General features: G+C 41.6%; 1 protein-coding gene across 5 annotated transcripts in view; it reads right to left on the minus strand.

The window, feature by feature from the left end:
- Positions 1-20,476, minus strand: part of CASP3 (caspase 3) — a 45,795-nt gene that overhangs the window by 8,292 nt on the left and 17,027 nt on the right. For 2 of the 5 annotated variants that reach the window (XM_049864883.1, XM_049864881.1), the window contains exon 2: positions 13,382-13,449. In XM_049864883.1, coding sequence (XP_049720840.1) covers positions 13,382-13,434 — 53 coding nt within the window. In that variant the 5' untranslated portion in view covers positions 13,435-13,449. Of the gene's footprint in view, positions 1-10,294; positions 10,627-13,381; positions 13,451-17,289; positions 20,345-20,476 lie in introns of those variants that run through there. The other 3 variants (XM_049864882.1, XM_049864880.1, XM_049864878.1) reach the window with 3 other exon arrangements.

Here is a 20,476-nt window from a genome sequence, read left to right on the forward strand (position 1 = left end):
TGTGCCTGTCTCATCTTTGGCTGAAGGGTGAACCTCAGGAGTGACTTCATTCCCGAGTTAAAAAGGTATCTGGGGCAATAGTCTCAGGGTTTCTCTTGTCTGTCAGGCCAGTAAGTCTGGTCTTTTTTTGTGAGTTAGAATTTTGTTCTACATTTTTCTCCAGCTCTGTCTGGGACCCTCTATTGTGATCCCTGTCACAGCACTCAGTGGTGGTAGCCAGGCATCATCTACTTGTACTGGACTGTCTGGTGGAGTCCGTGGTAGATGCAGTCCATTAGTCCTTTGCACTAATCTTTCCCTTGTATCTTCAGTTTTCTTCATCCTCCCTTGCTCCAGAAGGGGTGAGGCCAGTGGAGTATCTTAGATGGCTGATCAGAGCCTTTTAAGACCCCAGATGCCACTCACCAAAGTAGAACGTAGCACATTTTCTTTTATAAACTATGCCAATTGAGCTAGATGTTCCTTGAGACCGTGGTCCCCACAGCCCTCAGCCCAGCAATTCGGTCCCTCGGGGAGTTTGGATGTGTCTACGGAGCTTCCATGACCTTGCCTTGTACAAGTTGTGCTGGCTTCCCACTATTGTCTTACCCTTCACCAAAGTTACCTCATTTGTCTATATACTGTTTTTCTCCCACTGCTTCCCTCCCTCGTGATTGTCAAAGATTATTCCTTTTTGTGTGTAAACCTTTTCATGAGTCTTTACAGTAGTGGTCTCATACAATGTATCTGTTTGTGATTGACTTATTTCACTCAGCATAACGCCCTCGGGATTCATCAACGTGGTGAAATGCTTTGCAGATTCATCATTGCGTAGTGCCCCGTTGTGTGTATGGATCCACAGTTTATCCTTTCATCTGTTGATGGGCAACTAGGTGGTTTCCACCTTTTTGCTATTGTGAACAGTGCTGCAATGAACATGGGTGTCCACATGCCTATTCGTGTCATGGCTCTTATTTCTCTAGGATATATTCCTAGGAGTAGGATTGCTGGATCATATAGTATTTCTATTTCTAGCTTTCTAAGGAACCGCCATATCGTTTTCCAAAATTGTTGTATCATTTTGCATTCCCATCAGCAGTGCATAAGAGTTCCGACTCCCCACAGCTTCTCCAACAGTTTGTATCCTGTTAATGTTGTGTTGATCATCAAGTGATGATCCTATTTTTTCTTCTGTGAATGTCGTAGTTTTTGGCTTTACATTTAGGTCTTTTACCCATTTTGAATTAGTTTTTGTGTATGGTGTGAGCTATGGATCCTGTTTCACTTTTCCGCAGATGGACGTCCAGTTTTCCAGCACCATTTGTTAAGAAGATTGTATTTTCTCCATTTGATTGACCTTGGGCCCTTACTGAAGATCAGATGACTGTAGGTGGACAGATCTACACCTGGGTTCCCAATTCTGTTCCACTGGTCAACGTATCAGGTTGTTTCAACTGCAGTAGCTGTATAGTAGGTTCTGGGGTCAGGTGGTGCAAGGCCTCCTACTTTATTACTCTTCATTAGTAGTTCTTTACTTATTGGGGCTTCTTCCTTTGCCATGTAAAGTTAATGATTAGTTTTTACATCTCTTTAGAGAATGTTGTTGGTATTTGGATCGGAATTGTATTCCATTAAGAATGATGTTGGTTGTTGGTTTTGAATTGTTGTTGTTGTTAGGTGCCATTGAGTCAGTTCCGACTCATGGGGACCCTATGCACAACAGAATGAAACACTGCCCGGTCCTGAGCCATCCTTACAATTGCTGTTATGCTTGAGCTCACTGTTGTAGCCACTATGTCAATCCACCTTGTTGAGGGTCTTCCTCTTTTCCACTGACCCTGTACTCTGCCAAGCATGATGTCCTTCTCCAGGGACTGATCCCTCCTGACAACACATCCAAAGTATGTAAGTCTCGCCATCCTTGCTTCTAAGGAGCATTCTGGCTGTACTTCTTCTAAGACATATTTGTTCGTTCTTTTGGCAGTCCATGGTATATTCAATATTCTTCAAAGGTGTCAAAATTCTTCTTCGGTCTTCCTTATTCATTGTCCAGCTTTTACATGCATATGATGTGATTGAAAATACCATGGTTTGGGCCAGGCGCACCTTAGTCTTCAAGGTGACATCTTTGCTCTTCAACACTTTAAAGAGGTCCTTTGCAGCAGATTTACCAAATGCAATGCGTCTTTTATTTCTTGACTGCTGCTTCCATGGTTGTTGATTGCGGATTCAAGTAAAATGAAATCTTTGACAATTTCAAACTTGCCACCATTTATCATGATGTTGTTCATTGGTCCAGTTGTGAGGATTTTTGTTTTCTTTATGTTGAGGTCAATCCATACTGAAGGCTGTCGTCTTTGATCTTCATTAGTAAGTGCTTTAAGTCCTCTTCACTTTCAGCAAGGAAGGTTGTGTCATCTGCATAACGCAGGTTGTTAATTGAATCTTCCTCCAATCCTGATGCCCCGTTCTTCTTCATGTAGTCCAGCTTCTTGTATTTGCTCAGTATTACAGATTGAATAGGTATGGTGAAAAAGTACAACGCTGACGCACACCTTTCCTGATTTTAAACCAATCAGTATCCCCTTGCTCTGTCCAAACAACCGCGTCTTGATCTATGTAAAGGTTCCTCATGAACACAATTAACTGTTCTGGAATTCCCATTCTTCACAATGTCATCCATAGTTTGTTAGGATCCACAGAGTCGAATGCCTTTGCATAGTTAATAAAACACAGGTAAACATCCTTCTGGTATTCTCTGCTTTCAGCCAGGATCCATCTGACATCAGCAATGATATCCCTGGTTCCATGGCCTGAATTCCTGGCAATTCGCTGTCGATATACTGCTGCAGCAGTTTTTGAATGATCTTCAACAAAATTTTGCTTGCATGTGATATTAATGATATCGTTCTATAATTTCCACATTCAGTGGGGTCACCTTTCTTGGGAATAGGCATAAATATGGATCTCTTCCAGTCAGTTTGGCCAGGAAGCTGTCTTCCAAATTTCTTGGCATAGACAATTGAGCACCTCCAGGGCTGCACCTGTTTTTTGAAACATCTCAATTTATAGTCCATCAATTCCTGAAGCCTTGTTTTTTGCCAATGCCTTCAGAGCAGCTTGGACTTCTTCCTTCAGTACCATCAGTTCCTGATCATATGTGACCTCTTGAAATGGTTGAACATTGACTAATTCTTTTTGGTATAATGACTCTGTGTATTCCTTCCATGTTCTTTTTATGCTTCCTGCATCGTTTAATATTTTCCCCATGGAATCCTTCACTATTGCACTCGAGGCTTGAATTTTTTCTTCAGTTCTTTCAGCTTGAGAAACGCCGAGCATGTTCTTCCCTTTTGGTGTTCCATCTCCAGCTCTTTGCACATTTCATTATAATACTTTGTCTTCTTGAGCCGCCCTCTGAAATCTTCTGTTCAGCTCTTTTACTTCATCAATTCTTCCTTTTGCTTTAGCTGCTTAAAGTTCGAGAGCAAGTTTCAGAGTCTCCTCTGACATCTATCTTGGCCTTTTCTTTCTTTCCTGTCTTTTCAGTGACCTCTTGCTTTCTTCATGGACGATGTCCTTGATGTCACTCCACAACTCGTCTGGTCTTAGGTCACTAGTGTTCAATGTGTCAAATCTATTCTTCAGATGGTCTCTAAATTCAGGTGGGATATACTCAAGGTCATATTTTGGCTCTCGTGGGCTTGCTCTGATTTTCTTCAGTTTCAGCTTGAACTTGCATATGAGCAATTGATGTGTGTTCCACAGTCGGCCCCTGGCCTTGTTCTGACTGATGATATTGAGTTTTTCCATCATCTCTTTCCACAGATGTAGTCAATTTGATTTCTGTGTGTTTCACCTGGCGAGGTCATGTTGGTGAAAGGAGGTATTTGCAATGAAGAAGTCGTTGGTCTTGCAAAATTCTATCATTCGATCTCTGGCATTGTTTCTATCACCAAGGCCATATTTTCCGACTACTGATCCTTCTTCTTTGTTTCCAACTTTTGCATTTCAATCAGCAGTAATTATCAATGCATCTTACTTGCATGTTTGATCAATTTCAGACTGCAACAGCTGATAAAAATCTTCTATTTCTTCATCTTTGGCCCTAGTGGTTGGTGTGTAAATTTGAATAATAGTCATATTAACTGGTCTTCCTTGTAGGCGTATGGATATTATCCTATCACTGACAGCGTTTTACTTCAGGATAGATCTTGAAATGCTCTTTTTGATGATGAATGCAACACCACTCCTCTCCGAGATGTCATTCCCAGCATAGTAGACTATATGATTGTCCGATTCAAAATGGCCAATACCAGTCCATTTCAGCTCACTAATCCCCAGGATATTTATGTTTATGCATTCCATTTCCTCCAGGTATCTGTCAGTTTGTCGTACTGTGGGGGCTTGCGTGTTGCTGTGATGCTGGAATCTATGCCATCGGTATTCAGATACCAGCAGGGTCACCCATGGAGGAGAGGTTTCAGCTGAGCTTCCAGACTAAGACAGACTAGGAAGAAGGACCTGGCAGTCTACTTCTGAAAAGTATTAGTCAGTGAAAACCTTATGAATAGCAGCGGAACATTGTCTGGTATAGTGCTGGAAGATGAGCCCCCCAGGTTGGAAGGCACTCAAAAGATGACTGGGGAAGAGCTGCCTCCTCAAAGTAGAGTCGACCTTAATGACGCGGATGGAGTAAAGCTTTCTGGACCTTCATTTGCTGATGTGGCACGACTCAAAGTGGGAAGAAACAGCTGCAACATCCATTAATAATCGGAACCTGGAATGTACAAAGTATGAATCTAGAAATTGGTTTTGCATAGATGTCCTTTATTATGTTGAGAAATTTCCCTTCTATACCTATTTTATTGTGAGTTTTTATCAGGAATTGGGCACTGGACTTTGTTGAATGTATTTTCTGCATCGATTGAGATGATTATGTGATTCTTTCCTTTTATTTATGTGGTGGATTACATTGATTAATTTTCTAATGTTGAACCATCCATGCTTACTTGGAATGAATCCTACTTGAACACAGTGTATTATTTTTTTGATATGATGCGGAGTTCTATTTACTAGAATTTTGTTGAGAATTTTTACATCTGTATTCATGAAAGATACTAGTCTGTAGTTTTTTTGTTTTTGTGGTGTCTTTGCCTGGTTTTGGTATCAGGGTTATGCTGGCTTCATAGAATGAATTTGGAAGTATTGCTTCCTTTTCTATGTTCTGAAGTAGTTTTTAGTGCTGGTGTAAGCTCTTCTCTGAATTTTGGTAGAATTCTCCAGGGAAGGAAACCCGTCTAGCACAGTGGTTAAGAGCTATGGCTGCTAACCAAAAGGTCAGCAGTTCAAATCCACCAGGCGCTCCTTGGAAACCGTATGGGGCAGTTCTACTCTGTTCTATAGGGTTGCTATGAGTTGGAATCAACTCGACGGGAATGGGTTCTCCAGGGAAGCCATCTGAGCCAGGGTTTTCTGGGAGGAAGTTTTTTTTTTTTTTACCTTTTCAATCGTTTCTCTTGTTACAGGTCTCTTCAGATTTTCAACATCATTTTGTGTTAGTTTGGGTAGGCAGTGTGTTTTTAGGAATTTTTCCATTTCCTCTAGGTTTTCTAATTTGATGCAGGATAGTTTTTCATAATACTCCGTTATGATCCTTTTTATTTCAGTTGGGTCTGTTGTAATGTCCCTGATTTAATTTCTCATTTGGTTATTTGCGTGTTCTCCTATTTTTTTTTTTGTCAGTTTGGCCAGTGATTTGTCAATTTTGTTGATTCTTTCACAGAGCCAACTCTTGGTTTTGTTGATTCTTTCTATTGCTTTTCTATTTCATTTATTTCTGCGCTGATCTTGATTACTTCCTTTCTTCTGGTGGCTGTGGGCTTTTGCTGCTTTCTCTATTTGTTCAAGTTGTACAGCTAATGCATTGATTTTGTCCCTTCTTTTTTGATTTGTGTTTCCATTGCTATAAGTTGACCTCTGAGAATTGCCTTCGCTGTGTCCCAAAGCATGATGGGTTTGATTCTAGGGATTTTTTTGTTCTTCTCTGATTCTTCTATTACCCAGTGGTTTTTCAGCAGGGTGTTATTCAGTTTCCATGTAACTTATTTTTTCCCTTTCTCGTCCTGTTGTTAATCTTTACTTTGATGATACTGTGGGTCAGAGGGTTGTTCTGTGGCCAAAGATGTAGTCTTTTCTGGAAAACATTCCATGAGTATTGGAAAGGAATGTGTACTTTGTAGGTTGTGGGTGGAGTGTTCCATGTGTTTATGAGGTCAAGTTGGCTGATTGTGCCCTTTTGTGCTTCTGTATTTTTGCTGAGTTTCTTTTTAGATGTCCTGCCCTTTACTGAGAGTGCTGTGTTGAAATCTCCTACTATTATTGTGGAACTGTCAATTTCTCTTTTCAGTCTTGTTAGAGTTTGTTTTATGTATTTTGGAGCCCTGTCATTGGGTGCATAGATGTTTATTATGGTTATGTCTTCAGTACGGATGATCTCTTTAATCATTATGTACTGCCCTTGTTTGTCTTAGGGTGGATGTTGTTTTAAAGTGTATTTTATCTGAGATTATTATTGCCACTCCTGCTCTTTTTTGGTAGCTGTTTGCTTGATATATTTTTTTCTATCCTTTAATTTTTAATTAATTTACATCTTTGTTTCTAAGGTGTGTCTCTTTTACACAGCATATTAATGGATCCTGTTTTTTCATCCATTCCTTCACTCTCTGTCACTTTATGGGCGCAGTTAGGCCATTTACATTCAGCGTAATCATTATTGATAAGGTGTGCGTTTATTGCTGTCATTTTGTACTGCTTTTGTGGTGCTGATGTTTTCTTTGTTCCTCTTACTCTCCTGTGCAGAATTTCTTCTGTTTGTGGATTTTTTTCCCACTTCTTTTGTTTTTAAAAGAGACTTTATGTTTTTCTTCTTTATTTTGATGAGCAGGTTTGTTAACTTTCTTTGTGGTTACCTTGAAATTTACCCTTATCTTCATAGGTTTGTTCTAGTCTATTATTACTTGGGCTCACATTGCCTTTGTCTCCATTAGAATGCTTTACACCTATAACGTTTATTCCCTCCTTTATTATTTTCATGTTGTTATCATTTACAGATTAACCTCTCTGGTTCCCTGTTGTAATTCTTGTGGTTTGAGAGTTCATGTCCTAGGTTGGTATGATCTTGCATCCTAGATACAGGCTGTGGTCTGATTTTTTTTTTTTGTTCTCAAACCGAACGAGTCCCTTTGATAATTCTTTTAAGTTTGGTTTGGTTTTCACATACCCCTTAATCTCTGTTCATCTGGAAATGTTCTAATTTCACCATTATTCTTGAATGAGAGTTTTGCAGGATATATTATTCTTGGTTAGCAATTTTTTTTCTTTCAAAGTTTTATATATGTCATCCCATTGCCTTCTTGTCTGCATCGTTTCTGCCAAGTAATCAGAGCTTGGTCTTATTGTTTCCCCTCTGTATGTGAATTTTCATTTTTCTCAAGCTGCTCTCAGGATTCTTTCTTTTTGTCTTCAGCAAGTATGATTATGATATGCCTTGGTGATTTTCTTTTGGAGTGTATCATATTTGGGGTTCGTTGGGCTTTGTGGATGGTCAGGTTTTCATCTTCCATGATATTAGGGAAGATTTCCATCAGCAATTCTTCAATGATCCTCTCTGCTTTTTCCATTTCTTTACCCTGTTTTGGAACTTCAATCACTCCCATATTTTTGCTTTTGATTTTATCTGACATAATTCTCAGGGTTTCATTTTTCTTCATTCTTTTTTCTGGTTTTTCCTCATACAAAGTTGTATCCAAATGATTGTTTTCGATTTCACTGATCCTGTTTTTCATTGTTTCAAACCTGATCCTTAGCCTTCTATGACACTGTCCATGTCTGAAATCTTGTTTATCTTTCAGACTGCTAATTGTTGCTTTTTTTTATTTCTAGTTGTGAATTTATTTTGACATTTTGTTCCTGTATTATCTTCCTGAATTCTTCAATTTTTTTTCTCTGTATTCTCCATGAATTTGTCTGCCTTTTCCATGAATTTGTCTAGTTTTTCCTCATTTTTGTCTGCTTTTTGAATCAACTGTTGGGTAGCTCTGAGATTTGAATTCCCTATCAGGTAGTTCTATGCTTTTCCTTCCACTAGAAAATCATGTGGTGTTTTATTTTGGATGCTGTCATGGATTGAATTATGTCCCTGCAAAATGTGTGTATCAGCTTGATTAGGCCATGATTCCCAGTATTGTGTGGTTGTCTTCCATTTTGTGATTGTAGTTTTTTGTTGAGAGGCTTAGGGTGGGATTATAACACGACCCTTACTCAGGTCACCTCCCTGATCCAAGGTAAATGGAATTTCCCTGGGGTGTGGCCTGCACCACCTTTTATCTCTCAGGAGATGAAAGGAAGGCAAGCAGAGAGTTGGAGACCTCATACCACCAAGAAAGCAGCAGAAGGAGCAGAGCGTGTCCTTTGGACCTGGGGTCCCTGTGCCCAAGAAGCTCCTCAACCATGGGAAGATTGAGAGCAAGGACCTTTTTCTAGAGCTAACAGAGAGAGAAAACCTTCCCCAGGAGCTGACACCTTGAATTTTGACTTTTAGCCTTCTTTACTGTGAAGAAATAAATTTCTTTGTTAAAGCCATCCACTTGTGGTATTTCTGTTATGGCAGCACTAGACAACCAAGACAGATGCCTACTGTTACCATTCCGTCCTGTTTTTCTGTGCTGTCTTTGAGACTTTCAGTAGTTATCTTTTTCATCTATTCACTGTAGATTTGTTTCATCCTGCTTTTTCGTTTTATTTGGTTATGTCTGAGCAGGCAGGCTATACATTCTTTGTTGTTTCCTTTTCTGTGGGCATGATTCTTTTCACCTTCTTGTTCAATGGGCAGGGTGAGTCACTCAGCTATGGTACAGGAGGGCAGGTCCAGCTGAAGGGGAGGGGCTAGGATGGGTTGAGTGTGGCATGTACTAGGGTTAAGAGGGTGGGCTGAAAGCCAGCGTAGGGCAGGTTCCATTAGGTTATGCCTGTGCTGCTTGGCAGTGTGACGCTGACCACAAGGTGCACACAGGCAGGAAGGAGAAGGTAGACTGTGATGTGTGGAGCTAAGATGTGTATGGGCAAGAAGAGAGAGGAAAGAGAAACAGGAGCCAAAAAACAAAAAAGCTCCAAAACTAGAAAAACCAAATCCGTTGCTTTCAAGTGGATTCTGACTCTTAGCCACTCTACAGAAAAGAGAACTGTCCCATAGGGTTTGGGAGTGCCTGGTGGATTCGAACTGCCAACCTTTTGGTTAGCAGGCATAGCTCTTAATCACTACACCACCAGGGTTCCCAAGAAACAAACAAACAAAGCAAGAAAAAAAAAGAGTACTTGGGGAGTTTGCCATTGGAGTGGATAGATGAGAAACTGAGAAGCGGAAAAAAACAAAAAGGAAAAAAGAAACAGAAAAAAAGAAAAGAAAAGCCACTACCGATCCCACCGGTGCAGCTGCAAAAATTGTGGAAGTGGCTCCCCGGCCGCGCAGTACAGCCCGGTTGGGAGGGGTAGAGATGTCAAACAATGCCAGCTATTCAGGAGACAGGAAAAGAGTGTAAGTATAGAGAGGCGCAAAACTGAGATATTATGAAAGGAAAAGAGAGAAAACAAAACATCCCCAGGGATCCCACCAACGCAGCTGTGTGGATTGGGGCAGTGGCTCCCAAGCTGAGCAGTGCAGCCTGGCTAGAAGGGGCTCCCAAGGTGTAAAAAGAAAAAGAAAACAAACAATACAAAACAGAACTAAACAAAAAGCTCTGGGGATTCCCCCAACGTGGCGGCGTGGCCTGGGGATGTGGTTCCTCGGTCAAGCGGTGCTTCACAACCTTTCAACAAGAAGCAAAGATGGCATATGGAGCCAGGTGTTTGAGAAAAAAGAGGGGGAGGAGGTAAGATGCAGGAAGGAAACAAAAGTATCAGAAAAAAGCAACACTAACAACAAAGGAATGGTACTGAGGGATTTGGCCAGCGTGGGCCAGGCAAATCCACACAGCATGGGGCTGGAGCCGGTGCCTCCTGGCCAAGAGACTGCGACCAGAGGGAAGTGGCAGAGGCTGAGCAGTGTTTGGAAAGTGTATATCACTCATTACCAGGAGAACTCCATTAAGCTGCTTTCTCGAACCCCTTGTCTGCCAATTGATATGGGTGGGGAGAGTCCAAGTGCCACGAAGCCTGCAGTTCCCAGCTTGCTGAGTGACTGCAGCCAGCTAGGAAGAGGAGGAGCCCAAGCAGGGGGAAAAGGATGAGGGATGGAATAGCGTATATTGCTGGTTACCGGGTGGTCTGTCTCCTGCTGGGAGCTCTGTGAAGCTGCTTTCCTGTACTCCCTCGTCCACCGATCTCTGACAGGCGTCCAAGACGGTGAACATGCGGTGCGTTAGCTGATAGTGGATCTCCACACATCTCTCTCCTCGCTTTCTGTTCTCTGTCACTTTCTTATTCCATTTGATGCTACGTTGCATTATCTCTTCATTTGATGCTTAAGGTTCCAGGATTGATGTTTTCTCTGTTTTAGTTTTTTAGGTCTTTGCGATGGAGGGACAGTGTGGTGCTTCTGTCTATAGCGCCATGTTTGCTCTGCCCTCGAATAGGTTTTATACTTTAATTCTGTGAAGTATTTTATCCTCCAAGTTAAGAGCAATATCTTGAAAATTACCCCCAAATTATAGGAAACCAAAAACATGCAAATATGACTCAAAGCACAATATTTATCAAAATTCATAAATTGTTCCTTAAACTCTATGAGCTGAACAAACTAATAATTTATTAATACATAAAAGCACTATTATAAACAATTGAAAATACTTGTTTGGAGATCATTTATCCAAAAACCACAGATCTGCAAATTTTTTCTTAAAGGGCAAGATGGTATTTTAGATTTATAGGCCATAGAGTCTCTGTTGCAGCTACTTAACTCTGCTGGTGAAAACAGCCCTGAACAATATGTAAACGAATGAGTGTGGCTGTGTCCATAAAACCTGACAAAAGCAAACCACAAGCCTGACCCTGATCTAGACCAAGAATCAGGAAATGAGAGGTCAAAAAACAACAAAAAAAAAATGCAAACCCATTGCCATCAAGTCAGTTCTGACTCATGGTGACCCCACGTTTCAGAGTAAAGTTGTGCTCCACAGGGTTTTCAATGACTGCAATCTTTCTTTATAAAACTAAATCACACAGTCCTTCTTCCATGGCACCACTGGGTGAATCTGTACCACCAACCTTTTGGTTAGTAGTCTAGTACAAAACATTTGCACCACCCAGAGACCCCTAGATAATGAGTCACAGAATTATAAGCCCCATTTCCCTCCTAAAGAGACAGGCGGCAATGTGTGATAGCTAGACTGAGAGTGGACACACCTGATCCTGATGAAGAACAGAGACCCAAAATGCTTGCAAATGTGAAGGTAACTAATCATAGGACCATAATGGTCCTAAACCTGTTTTGGGCTCCCGAGTAATTTGCTATTTAAGTGATGTTCTATATGATAATGAAAAGTAGGAAGGAAAATGTGTAAATCACTTTACAAAGGTTTCAAAAACTACTTTAATGGAATTATATTTTAAATGGAATTACATTTCAAAGGCTCAATTTCTAGGATAATTCCTTTACCTATAACCCAGTTCCCTAAAGGTAATTAAACACTGAAAAATCTTTATTGGAAACCCTGGTGGCATAGTGGTTAAGTGCTACAGCTGCTAACCAAATGGTCGGCAGTTCGAACCCACCAGGCGCTCCTTGGAAACTCAATGGGGGCAGTCCTACTCTGTCCCATAGGGTCGCTGTGAGTCAGAATCAACTTGATGGCAATGGGTTTGGTTTTTTTGGTTTTAAATCTTTATTGACAACTTGTTAACAATATTGCTGTAATAATATTGTTTAGTACTAAAATTAATTTGTAATTCTTGGGTTAACCCAGAGGATATTGAGTCCCTGAAAGAAATTATTAGAATTAAAAGTATCACAAGAAATTCTAATCGATAATAATAGATATGAATTAAATTAAGAATATTTGAGTTTTAACTTTTTCCCCTCCTGAACTTGATAGTTACTAGAAGCATTTATAATTACAATATTCCAAAAAGAAAGACCAGAGAAAAACAAAGGGTAAAAGATAATTCATAACTAGGCACTGAGACCCCCACACTTCATCTGTCAGTTTATTGTACTGTGGGGGCTTGTGTGTTGCTGTGATGTTGGAAGCTATGACATTGTTATTCAAATACCAGCAGGGTCACCCATGGTGGACAGCTTTCAGCTGAGCTTCCAGACTAAGACAGCCTAGGAAGAAGGACATCATGATAAACGGAGAAACATCATGATAAATGGAGAGAACACCGAGGTTGTCAAGGATTTCATTTTACTTGGATCCGCAATCAACACCCATAGAAGTAGCAGCGAAGAAATCAAAAGACACATTGAACTGGGCAAATCGGCTGCAAAATACCTCTTTAAAGTGTTGAATAGCAAGGAGCACCTGACTCAAGCCATGGTGTTTTCAGTAGCATCATATGAATGTGAAAGCTAGACAATGAATAAGAAAGACTGAAGAAGAACTGACGCCTTTGAATTGTGGTGTTGGCAAAGAATATTGAATATACTGTGGACTGCCAAAAGAACAAAAAAATCTGTCTTAGAAGTACAACCAGAATGCTCCTTAGAAGCAAGGAAGGCAAGACTGCATCTCACATACTTTGGACATGTTGTCAGGAGGGATCAGTCCTTGGAGAAGGACATCATGCTTGGTAAAGCAGAGCGTCAGCGAAAAAGAGGAAGGCCTTCAACGAGATGGACTGACACAGTGGCTACAACCATGGGCCAAAGCATAGCAACAATTGTGTGAGGACGGCACAGGACCAGGCAGTGTTTCATTCGGTTGTGCATAGGGTTGCTCTGAGTTGAAACCAACTCGATGGCATCTGACAACAGGCAGTGAGAGCTGCCGTTTCATTTTAGTCTTAAAAGTTATACATTAACAGGAGGCCAAAAAACTTCCCACAAACACAAAACCTATAATCCTTCAGCAGAGCAATCTGGGAAGGTACAGAACCAACTAAACTTGTGGGTTTGGTTTTTCCTGGTGCATTCTTTCAGTTCCAGGACTGGGTTTCTGACTATGGGACTGACACCGTGCTTGATCTTTAGATGCCTCCCTTAATCCTCTTCACAATTCCACGAAAGTTATAAGGATGAGATTCAGAGAGGTTAACTGTGTAAAGTCACACAGCTGTCTGAGGGAAGAAGTCAACTTGGTCTCTCTGGCTAGAAAGCTCATATACGCTCTGCTTCCCCACTCCTCAGTTTGCCATTTAAACATACCGATTTTTCTCTGATTATACAGGGTTCCATTTAAATACTCACGTTTCCAAATTTTTAATGGATTTCGAATCCACCGAGTTTTCAGTGTTCTCCATGGATACTTTTATTAACTAGAATATAAAGAAAATAGAAGTCAATCAAAATCAGCCATTATAAAACCACTAAAACCACTGCACTATATTCATTATCCGAATGATTATTTCTGCATGTTAGTACTTTATATGAACATTTTTGTATCAGCATTACCACCCTAACCCAAGCTTCACCTTTATTGCTAAAGGTTTCTGTGAGCTGAGCAATGTCCTTTCTACTTCCTTCCTTTCTTCCCTTTAACCAAGATATTAACAGTGAAGTACACAAAGTGCACAAATAAATGTGCACCTGGATAAATTTTTACATTTGTATGCCCCCTCCCACATTAAGATATAGATTGCAGCTTATTTCTGTTTCAACAGATCAGGCCATTTTAAGAACGCAGCCCTTCAGTCAATAAGAAGACTTTATACTATTTTCACCTTGCTAAAAGAAAAAACAAAGAACTTGGCACCAAAATGGTATAACTCACATAACACTAGTATACGATGCTTAAATTCCCAAGAGGTACAGTACCAGGAAATTCCAACCTACCACAGAATTTTTATTCTTAAACTGGGCTTTGGCATCCCAACTTCTCATTTAGGGTGGTGAATTGGTTTACGAAACCTGGAAGTATAAGCTAAAGTTTCTTCTTTCATTCTTTCACCTCACACAGTGAACAAGTCCTTGTAAGCAGCTACTACTTACCGAGCACTTATTACATACTAGGTACTGTGTTAACCAAAAAAAAAAACAAAACCAAACCTGTTGTCATCAAGTCGATTCCAACTCATAGGTACTGTGTTAAGCATCTTTAATTTTTGGAACAATCCTAAAAGTCAGGAAACGCAACCCCTACTGAGTAACTTTTTCTATGACACAGAGCTACGTGATGGAGATCCAAGGCTTTCCCTGCCACTCTGCTCTACTGCTTCTTAAGAAGCTTGGTCCTTACTACTTGTCTTCTAGAGTTCTACTTTGTCTCCTCTAAGCTATCCAGAAGCAAAGGAACTTTCTAGGCAATTGTGATGGTTAAGATTATGTGTTAACTTGGCTGTTTATGGGTGATCACCTTCATGATTGAATCTGCTGTAAGTACTCCATCGGTTGAAAGGGATTTTCCCTGGGGATGTGGCCTACATCCGAATATAACCAGACGTTTTAGCTTTTTTGCTCACTCTGGATCCTACGGCTGTCTCCTGTTCGTCTGACCTCCGGCTCTTGGGACTTGAGCTATTAGCTTATCTGCAGATTTTCAGATTCATCGATCTTCACAGCCTGTGAGCAAGAGCACTGTTCTCAGACCTGCTGATCGTGGGTTCTCCAGCCCCTGTGGCTACGTGAATCAAGAGAAGCCTCTATCCTGATCCACAGACTTGGGATGTTCAAGCCTCTACATTCGTGTAAGCCATTTCCTTGATATAAATCTCTATGTATATATTTATATATTTTACTAGTTCTGCTTCCTTAGAGAACCTAGCCTCAGACATTTGGCACACAGAGTGGTTCTAGAGAAACAGAATTGTAAGGATGAGTTTCCTAAATTGGTTCTCAAGTCTGGTTAGTCTTAAAGATGTTGATGACTCTACTTCCAGCAATAAAGAGGGCACTGCTAATTCATGGCGTGAGGTGGCAATACAATTATGCAAAATATCACCACCAGTAGATCAGGTATTGGTGAAAGGCAAGGCTCTGGATGAACACACGTGATATCTTTCTAAATTTTGTTAGAATGAAAAGTATAAGAAAGCTGGTAGGTTGGTAGGTAGACAAACTGGTTAAAGAGATGTGCTCAGGGCTTCAGAGTTAAAGCTCAAGTGCCACATATATGACCTCAATCCTTCCACTTGTGATTTGAAAAAAAAAAAGCCTTATTTCTTGTAGTAACAGAGCTGAAATTTCTGGAAACCAAACTCAGAGTCTTACTGTAAGAGTGACTGAATTACAAGCCCAGCTCAACTGTCAACCTTGAGAGGAGTCTGAAGTTAAAGTAAGGGCATTGGGAAGAAATGGGATCCTGAAACTTGGGATGGGGACGTATGGGCAGATAATCAGGAAGCTGGAGACACAGCCCCTATATTCCATTAAATCATTCCTGCCAGCAGAACCAATCCCAGCTGAAGAGATTACTTCATGTTTCTCTGCTAAACCACTCTGCCCAGAAAAACCATTACCTCCTCCACTCCTATCTAATGAGATTAGCCCTAGCCCAGCTGCCTCTAAAGAGCCCTTGCCTGAGTCACTGCCTGGGGCATTGACTGAGGCAGATGCTTTACAAGACAATGCTGAATGTTCTCAAAACAATTTCACACTATGGATTCTGGCTTCTAGACCTGTAACTAGACTTAAGTCCCAGCCAGTCCCAAAAGGTGAAGTACAAAGTATGACTCAGGAGGAGGTATGCTACATTCCAAAAGACCTGCTTGACTTTTCTAATATGTACCAAAAAACACCTGGGGAATGTGTGGGAATGGCTATAAAGGGTTTGGGATAATGGCGCAATGAAGATCGAGATGGATCAGTCTGAGTTTATTGATATGGGTCCACTAAGCACAGATCCTTTATTCCATGTTTCAGCTCAAGAAGTTAGGAAAGGATCTAATGGTTTATTTGTTTGGGTCCCTGAAGCATGGATTACGAGGTGGCTTACACTAAATCAAGTTGAAGTACTGGATCTACATTGGTATACTGTAGAAGAAGGTATCCAAAGGCTTAGGGAAATTGGTATGCTGGAGTGGATTTATTAGGTTAGACCCACAGACTCACACATGGAGTACCAGAGGACACACCTTTTACCACAACTGTGAGGAACAAATTTGTGAAGGGAGCTCCGGGATCCTTGAAGACTGCTGTGATTGCTATCTTAAGTAAATCAGATTTGACAGTGGGAACTACCCTAACTGAATTAAGACACTAAAATGAAGCTCACTGGACCCTGTGATAGTAGGGGCCAAGTGGCTGCACTCAATCGACAAAGACAAGGTGGGTGTGGTCACAGTAGTGGACTGCAGAGTCAAAGCAGTAATCAGAAAATCTGCCTTTTATGGACTTACAGCATTGGCTACTTAGTCAAGGTGTTCCTAGGAGTGAAACAGATCGGAAGACTATGAAATATTTACTTGATCTGTACAAACAGATGAATTCTAGTTTAGATGAATAGCAGTGTAACTTGAATGGGCAGAATAGAGAGTCACTAGTTAGTTCCCAGCTTTGAGTGAGTCTAAAGACCCACAACCCCTTGAATGAAGGAGAGGCTGTGTCCCCTTGAGGAATGACTCCAATACACTGCTAAAAACTTTTACTGTTAATTTTTCTCCCAGCTTTCCCCAAAGGGATCTACGGCCTTTTATGAGTGACTGTTCATTAAACCAAAAACCAAACCTGTTGCCGCCGAGTCGATTCTGACTCACAGCGACCCTATAGGACAGAGTACAACTGCCCCATAGAGTTTCCAAGGAGCACCTGGTGGGTTTGAACTGTCGACCTCTTGTTTAGCAGCCGTAGCACTTACCCACTACGCCACCAGGGTTTCCAACTGTTCATTGAGGAAAGGGAAATAATCAGACTTTTCAGGGATTACTGGACACTGGCTCTTAACTGACACTAATTCCAGGAGACCCAAAACTTCACTGTGGCCCACCAGAGTAGGGGCATATGGAGGTCAGGTTATTAATGGAGTCTTAGCTTACGTCCATCTCACAGTAGGTCCAGTGGGTCCCCAAACTCATGCTGTAGTGATTTCCCCAGTTCCAGAATGCATAATTTAAATAGATATACTCAGCAACTGGCAGAACCCCCATATTGGATCCCTGACAAATAGAGTAAGGGCTATTATGGTAGGAAAAGCCAAGAGAAATCCTTAGAACTGGCCTTACCTAGGAAAATAGTAAACGAAAACCAATACCGCATCCCTGGAGGTACTGCAGAGATTACTGCCACCATTAAGGACTTGAAGGATGCAGGGGTGATGATTCCCACCACACCCGCATTCAACTCGCCTATTTGACCTGTGTAGAAAACAGATGGATCTTGGAAAATGACAGTAGATTATTGAAAACTTAACTAGGTGGTTGCTCCAATTACACCTGCTGTTCCGGATGTAATTTACTGCTTGAGCAAATTAATACATCTCCCGGTACCTGGTATGCTGTTATTGATCTGGCTAATGCCCTTTTCTCCATATACCTGTTTCAAAGGACCATCAGAAACAGTTTGCCTTTAGCTGGCACGGCCAGCAATACACCTTTACTTGACTACCTCAGGGCTACATCAACTCTCCAGCCCTATGTCATAATTTAGTCCGCAGGGTCCTTGATCAACTGTCCCTTCCACAAGATGTCACACTGGTCCATTACATTGATGACATTATGCTGATTGGACCTAGTAAAGAAGAAGTGTCAATGACTCCAGACTTACTGCTAAAACAGTTGCGTGCTATAGGGTGGGAAATTGATCCCACAAAAATTCAGGCACCTTCCACCTCAGTGAAATTTCTAAGGGTCCAGTGGTGTGGGGCATGTCGAGATATCCCTTCTAAAGTGAAGAAGAAGTTATTGCATCTGGCTGCTCCCACAACTAAAAAGGAGGCACAACACCCAGTGGGCCTCTTTGGATTTTAGAGGCAACATATTCCACATTTGGGTGTGCTACTCCAGCCTGTTTATCAAGTGACTAGAAAAGCTGCTAGTTTTGAGTGGGGCACAGAACGAGAGAAGGCTCTGCAACAGGTTCAGGCTGCTGTGTAAGCTGCTCTGCCACTTGGGCCATGTGATCCACCTTATCCAATGGTGCTGAAGTGTCAATAGCAGATAGAGATGCTGTCTGGAGTCCTTGGCAGGCCCCTATTAGTGAATCACAGGGCAGACCCTTAGGATTTTGGAGCAATGCACTGCCATCCTATGCAAATAACTACTCTCCTTTTGAGAGAGAGCTTTTGGCTTGTTACTGGGCCTTAGTAGAGACTGCCGAACCATGGGACACCAAGTCACCATGTGGCCTGAGCTGCCCATCATGAATTGGATATTGTCTGACCCACAGAGTCATAATGCTGGACGTGCAAAGCAGCACTCCATCATTAAACGGAAGTAGTATATATGAGATCGGACTCGAGCAGGACCTGAAGGTACAAGTAAGTTGCATGAGGAGGTGACCCAAATGCCCATTGTCTCCACGCCTGTCATTACCTGTCATCTCCTAATCTGCACCTATGGCTCCACAGGGAGTTCCTTACTATCAGTTGACTGAAGAAAACTTGTTAGTGGTTTACAGGTGGCTCTGCACAACATGCAGGCACCACTCAAAAGTGGACAATGGCAGCACTACAACCCCTTTCTGGGACCTCCCTGAAAACTGTGGTGAAGGAAAACCCTCACAAAGGGCAGAACTTAGAGCAGTGCACCTGGTGGTTCACTTTGCTTGGAAGGAGAAATGGCCAGATATGCGATTATATACTGATTCATGGGCTGTGGCCAATGGTTTGGCTGTATGGTCAGGGACTTGGAAGTAACAGGATTAGAAAACTGAAGACAAGGATTTATGGGGAAGAGGTATGTGGATAGATCTGTCTGAATGGGCTAAAGAAGTGAAGATATTTGTGTCTTATATGAATGCTCATCAAAGGGCGAACTCAGCAGAGAATGATTTTAACAATCAAGTGGACAGAATGTTGTGTTCTGTGGAAACCAGTCATCCTCTTTCCCCAGCAACTCCCATCATTGCTCAATGGGCTCATGAACAAAGTGGCCATGGTGGCAGGGATGGAGGTTATGCACGGGTTCAACAACATGGACTTCCACTCACCAAGGCTGACTTAGCTACAGCCACTGCTGAGTGTCCAATCTGCCAGTAGCAGAGACCAACACTGAGTCCCCAGTATGGCACCATCTCTTGAGGTGATCAGCCAGCAACTTGGTGGCAAGTTGATTACATCAGACCACTTCCATCATGGAAAGGGTAGTGTTTTGTCCTTACTGGAATAGACACTTACTCTGGATACGAATTTACCTTCCCTTCACGCAATGCTGCTGCCAAAATTACCATCTGCGGACTTACAGAATGCCTTATCCACCATCATGGTATCCCACACAGCGTTGCCTCAGATCGAGGGACTCATTTCACAGCAAATGAAGTGTGGCAGTGAGCCCATGCTCATGGAATTTACCGGTCTTACCATGTACCTCAGGAGGTGGTATATGCTCTAAACCCACGTTCAATATATGGTGCTGTTTCTCCCATAGCCAAGATTCACAGGTCCACAAATGAAGCAGTGGAAATGGGAGTGGCACCACTCACTATTACCCCTAGTGACCCACTCGCAAGAGTTTTGCTTCCTGTCCCCACAACCTTGTGCTCTGCAGGTCTAGAGGTCTTAGTTTCAAAGGGAGGAATGCTTCCACTTGGATACACGTCACTGATTCCATTGAACTGGAAGCGAAGAATGCCACCTGGCCATTTAGGGTTCCTTATGCCTCTGGGTCAACAGGCAAAGAAGGAACTTACCTATTGGCTAATGTGATTGATCCTGATTACCAAGAGGAAATTGGACTGATATTACATAATGGAGGTAAAGAAGAGTATGTCGGGAATGCAGGAGAGTCCTTACGATGTCTCTTAAAATTACCATGCCCTGAGATTAAAATAAAAAATGTTGATGAAAAACTACAGCAACTCAATTCCAACATGACTGCTAACGACCCAGACCCTTCAAGGAATGAAGGTTTGGGTTGCCCCACCAGGCAAAAAACTGAGACTAGCTGAGGTGTTTGCTGAGGGCGAAAGAAATATGGAATGGGTGGTGGAAAAAGGTGGTTCTAAATACCAGTTATGGCCATGTGACCAGTTACAGAAATGAGGACTGTAATTGTTATCAGTATTTCTGCTTTGTATGTGTGCATGAAATATTTTTGTTTTCTGCACTAATAAAATACAAAATGTTAAATGGGGCTAGTGCATTTTTTGGTTGTATGTGTGTTAGTTGTATCATATTAGGCCCAAATATGACTTTATAAATGTTTTTATTCAGAGATTATGTATGGTTTAAGGCAATGCGTACATGTGCCACAT

Source organism: Elephas maximus, chromosome 21 (assembly GCF_024166365.1).
Source record: "Elephas maximus indicus isolate mEleMax1 chromosome 21, mEleMax1 primary haplotype, whole genome shotgun sequence".
Lineage (NCBI taxonomy): Eukaryota > Metazoa > Chordata > Mammalia > Proboscidea > Elephantidae > Elephas > Elephas maximus.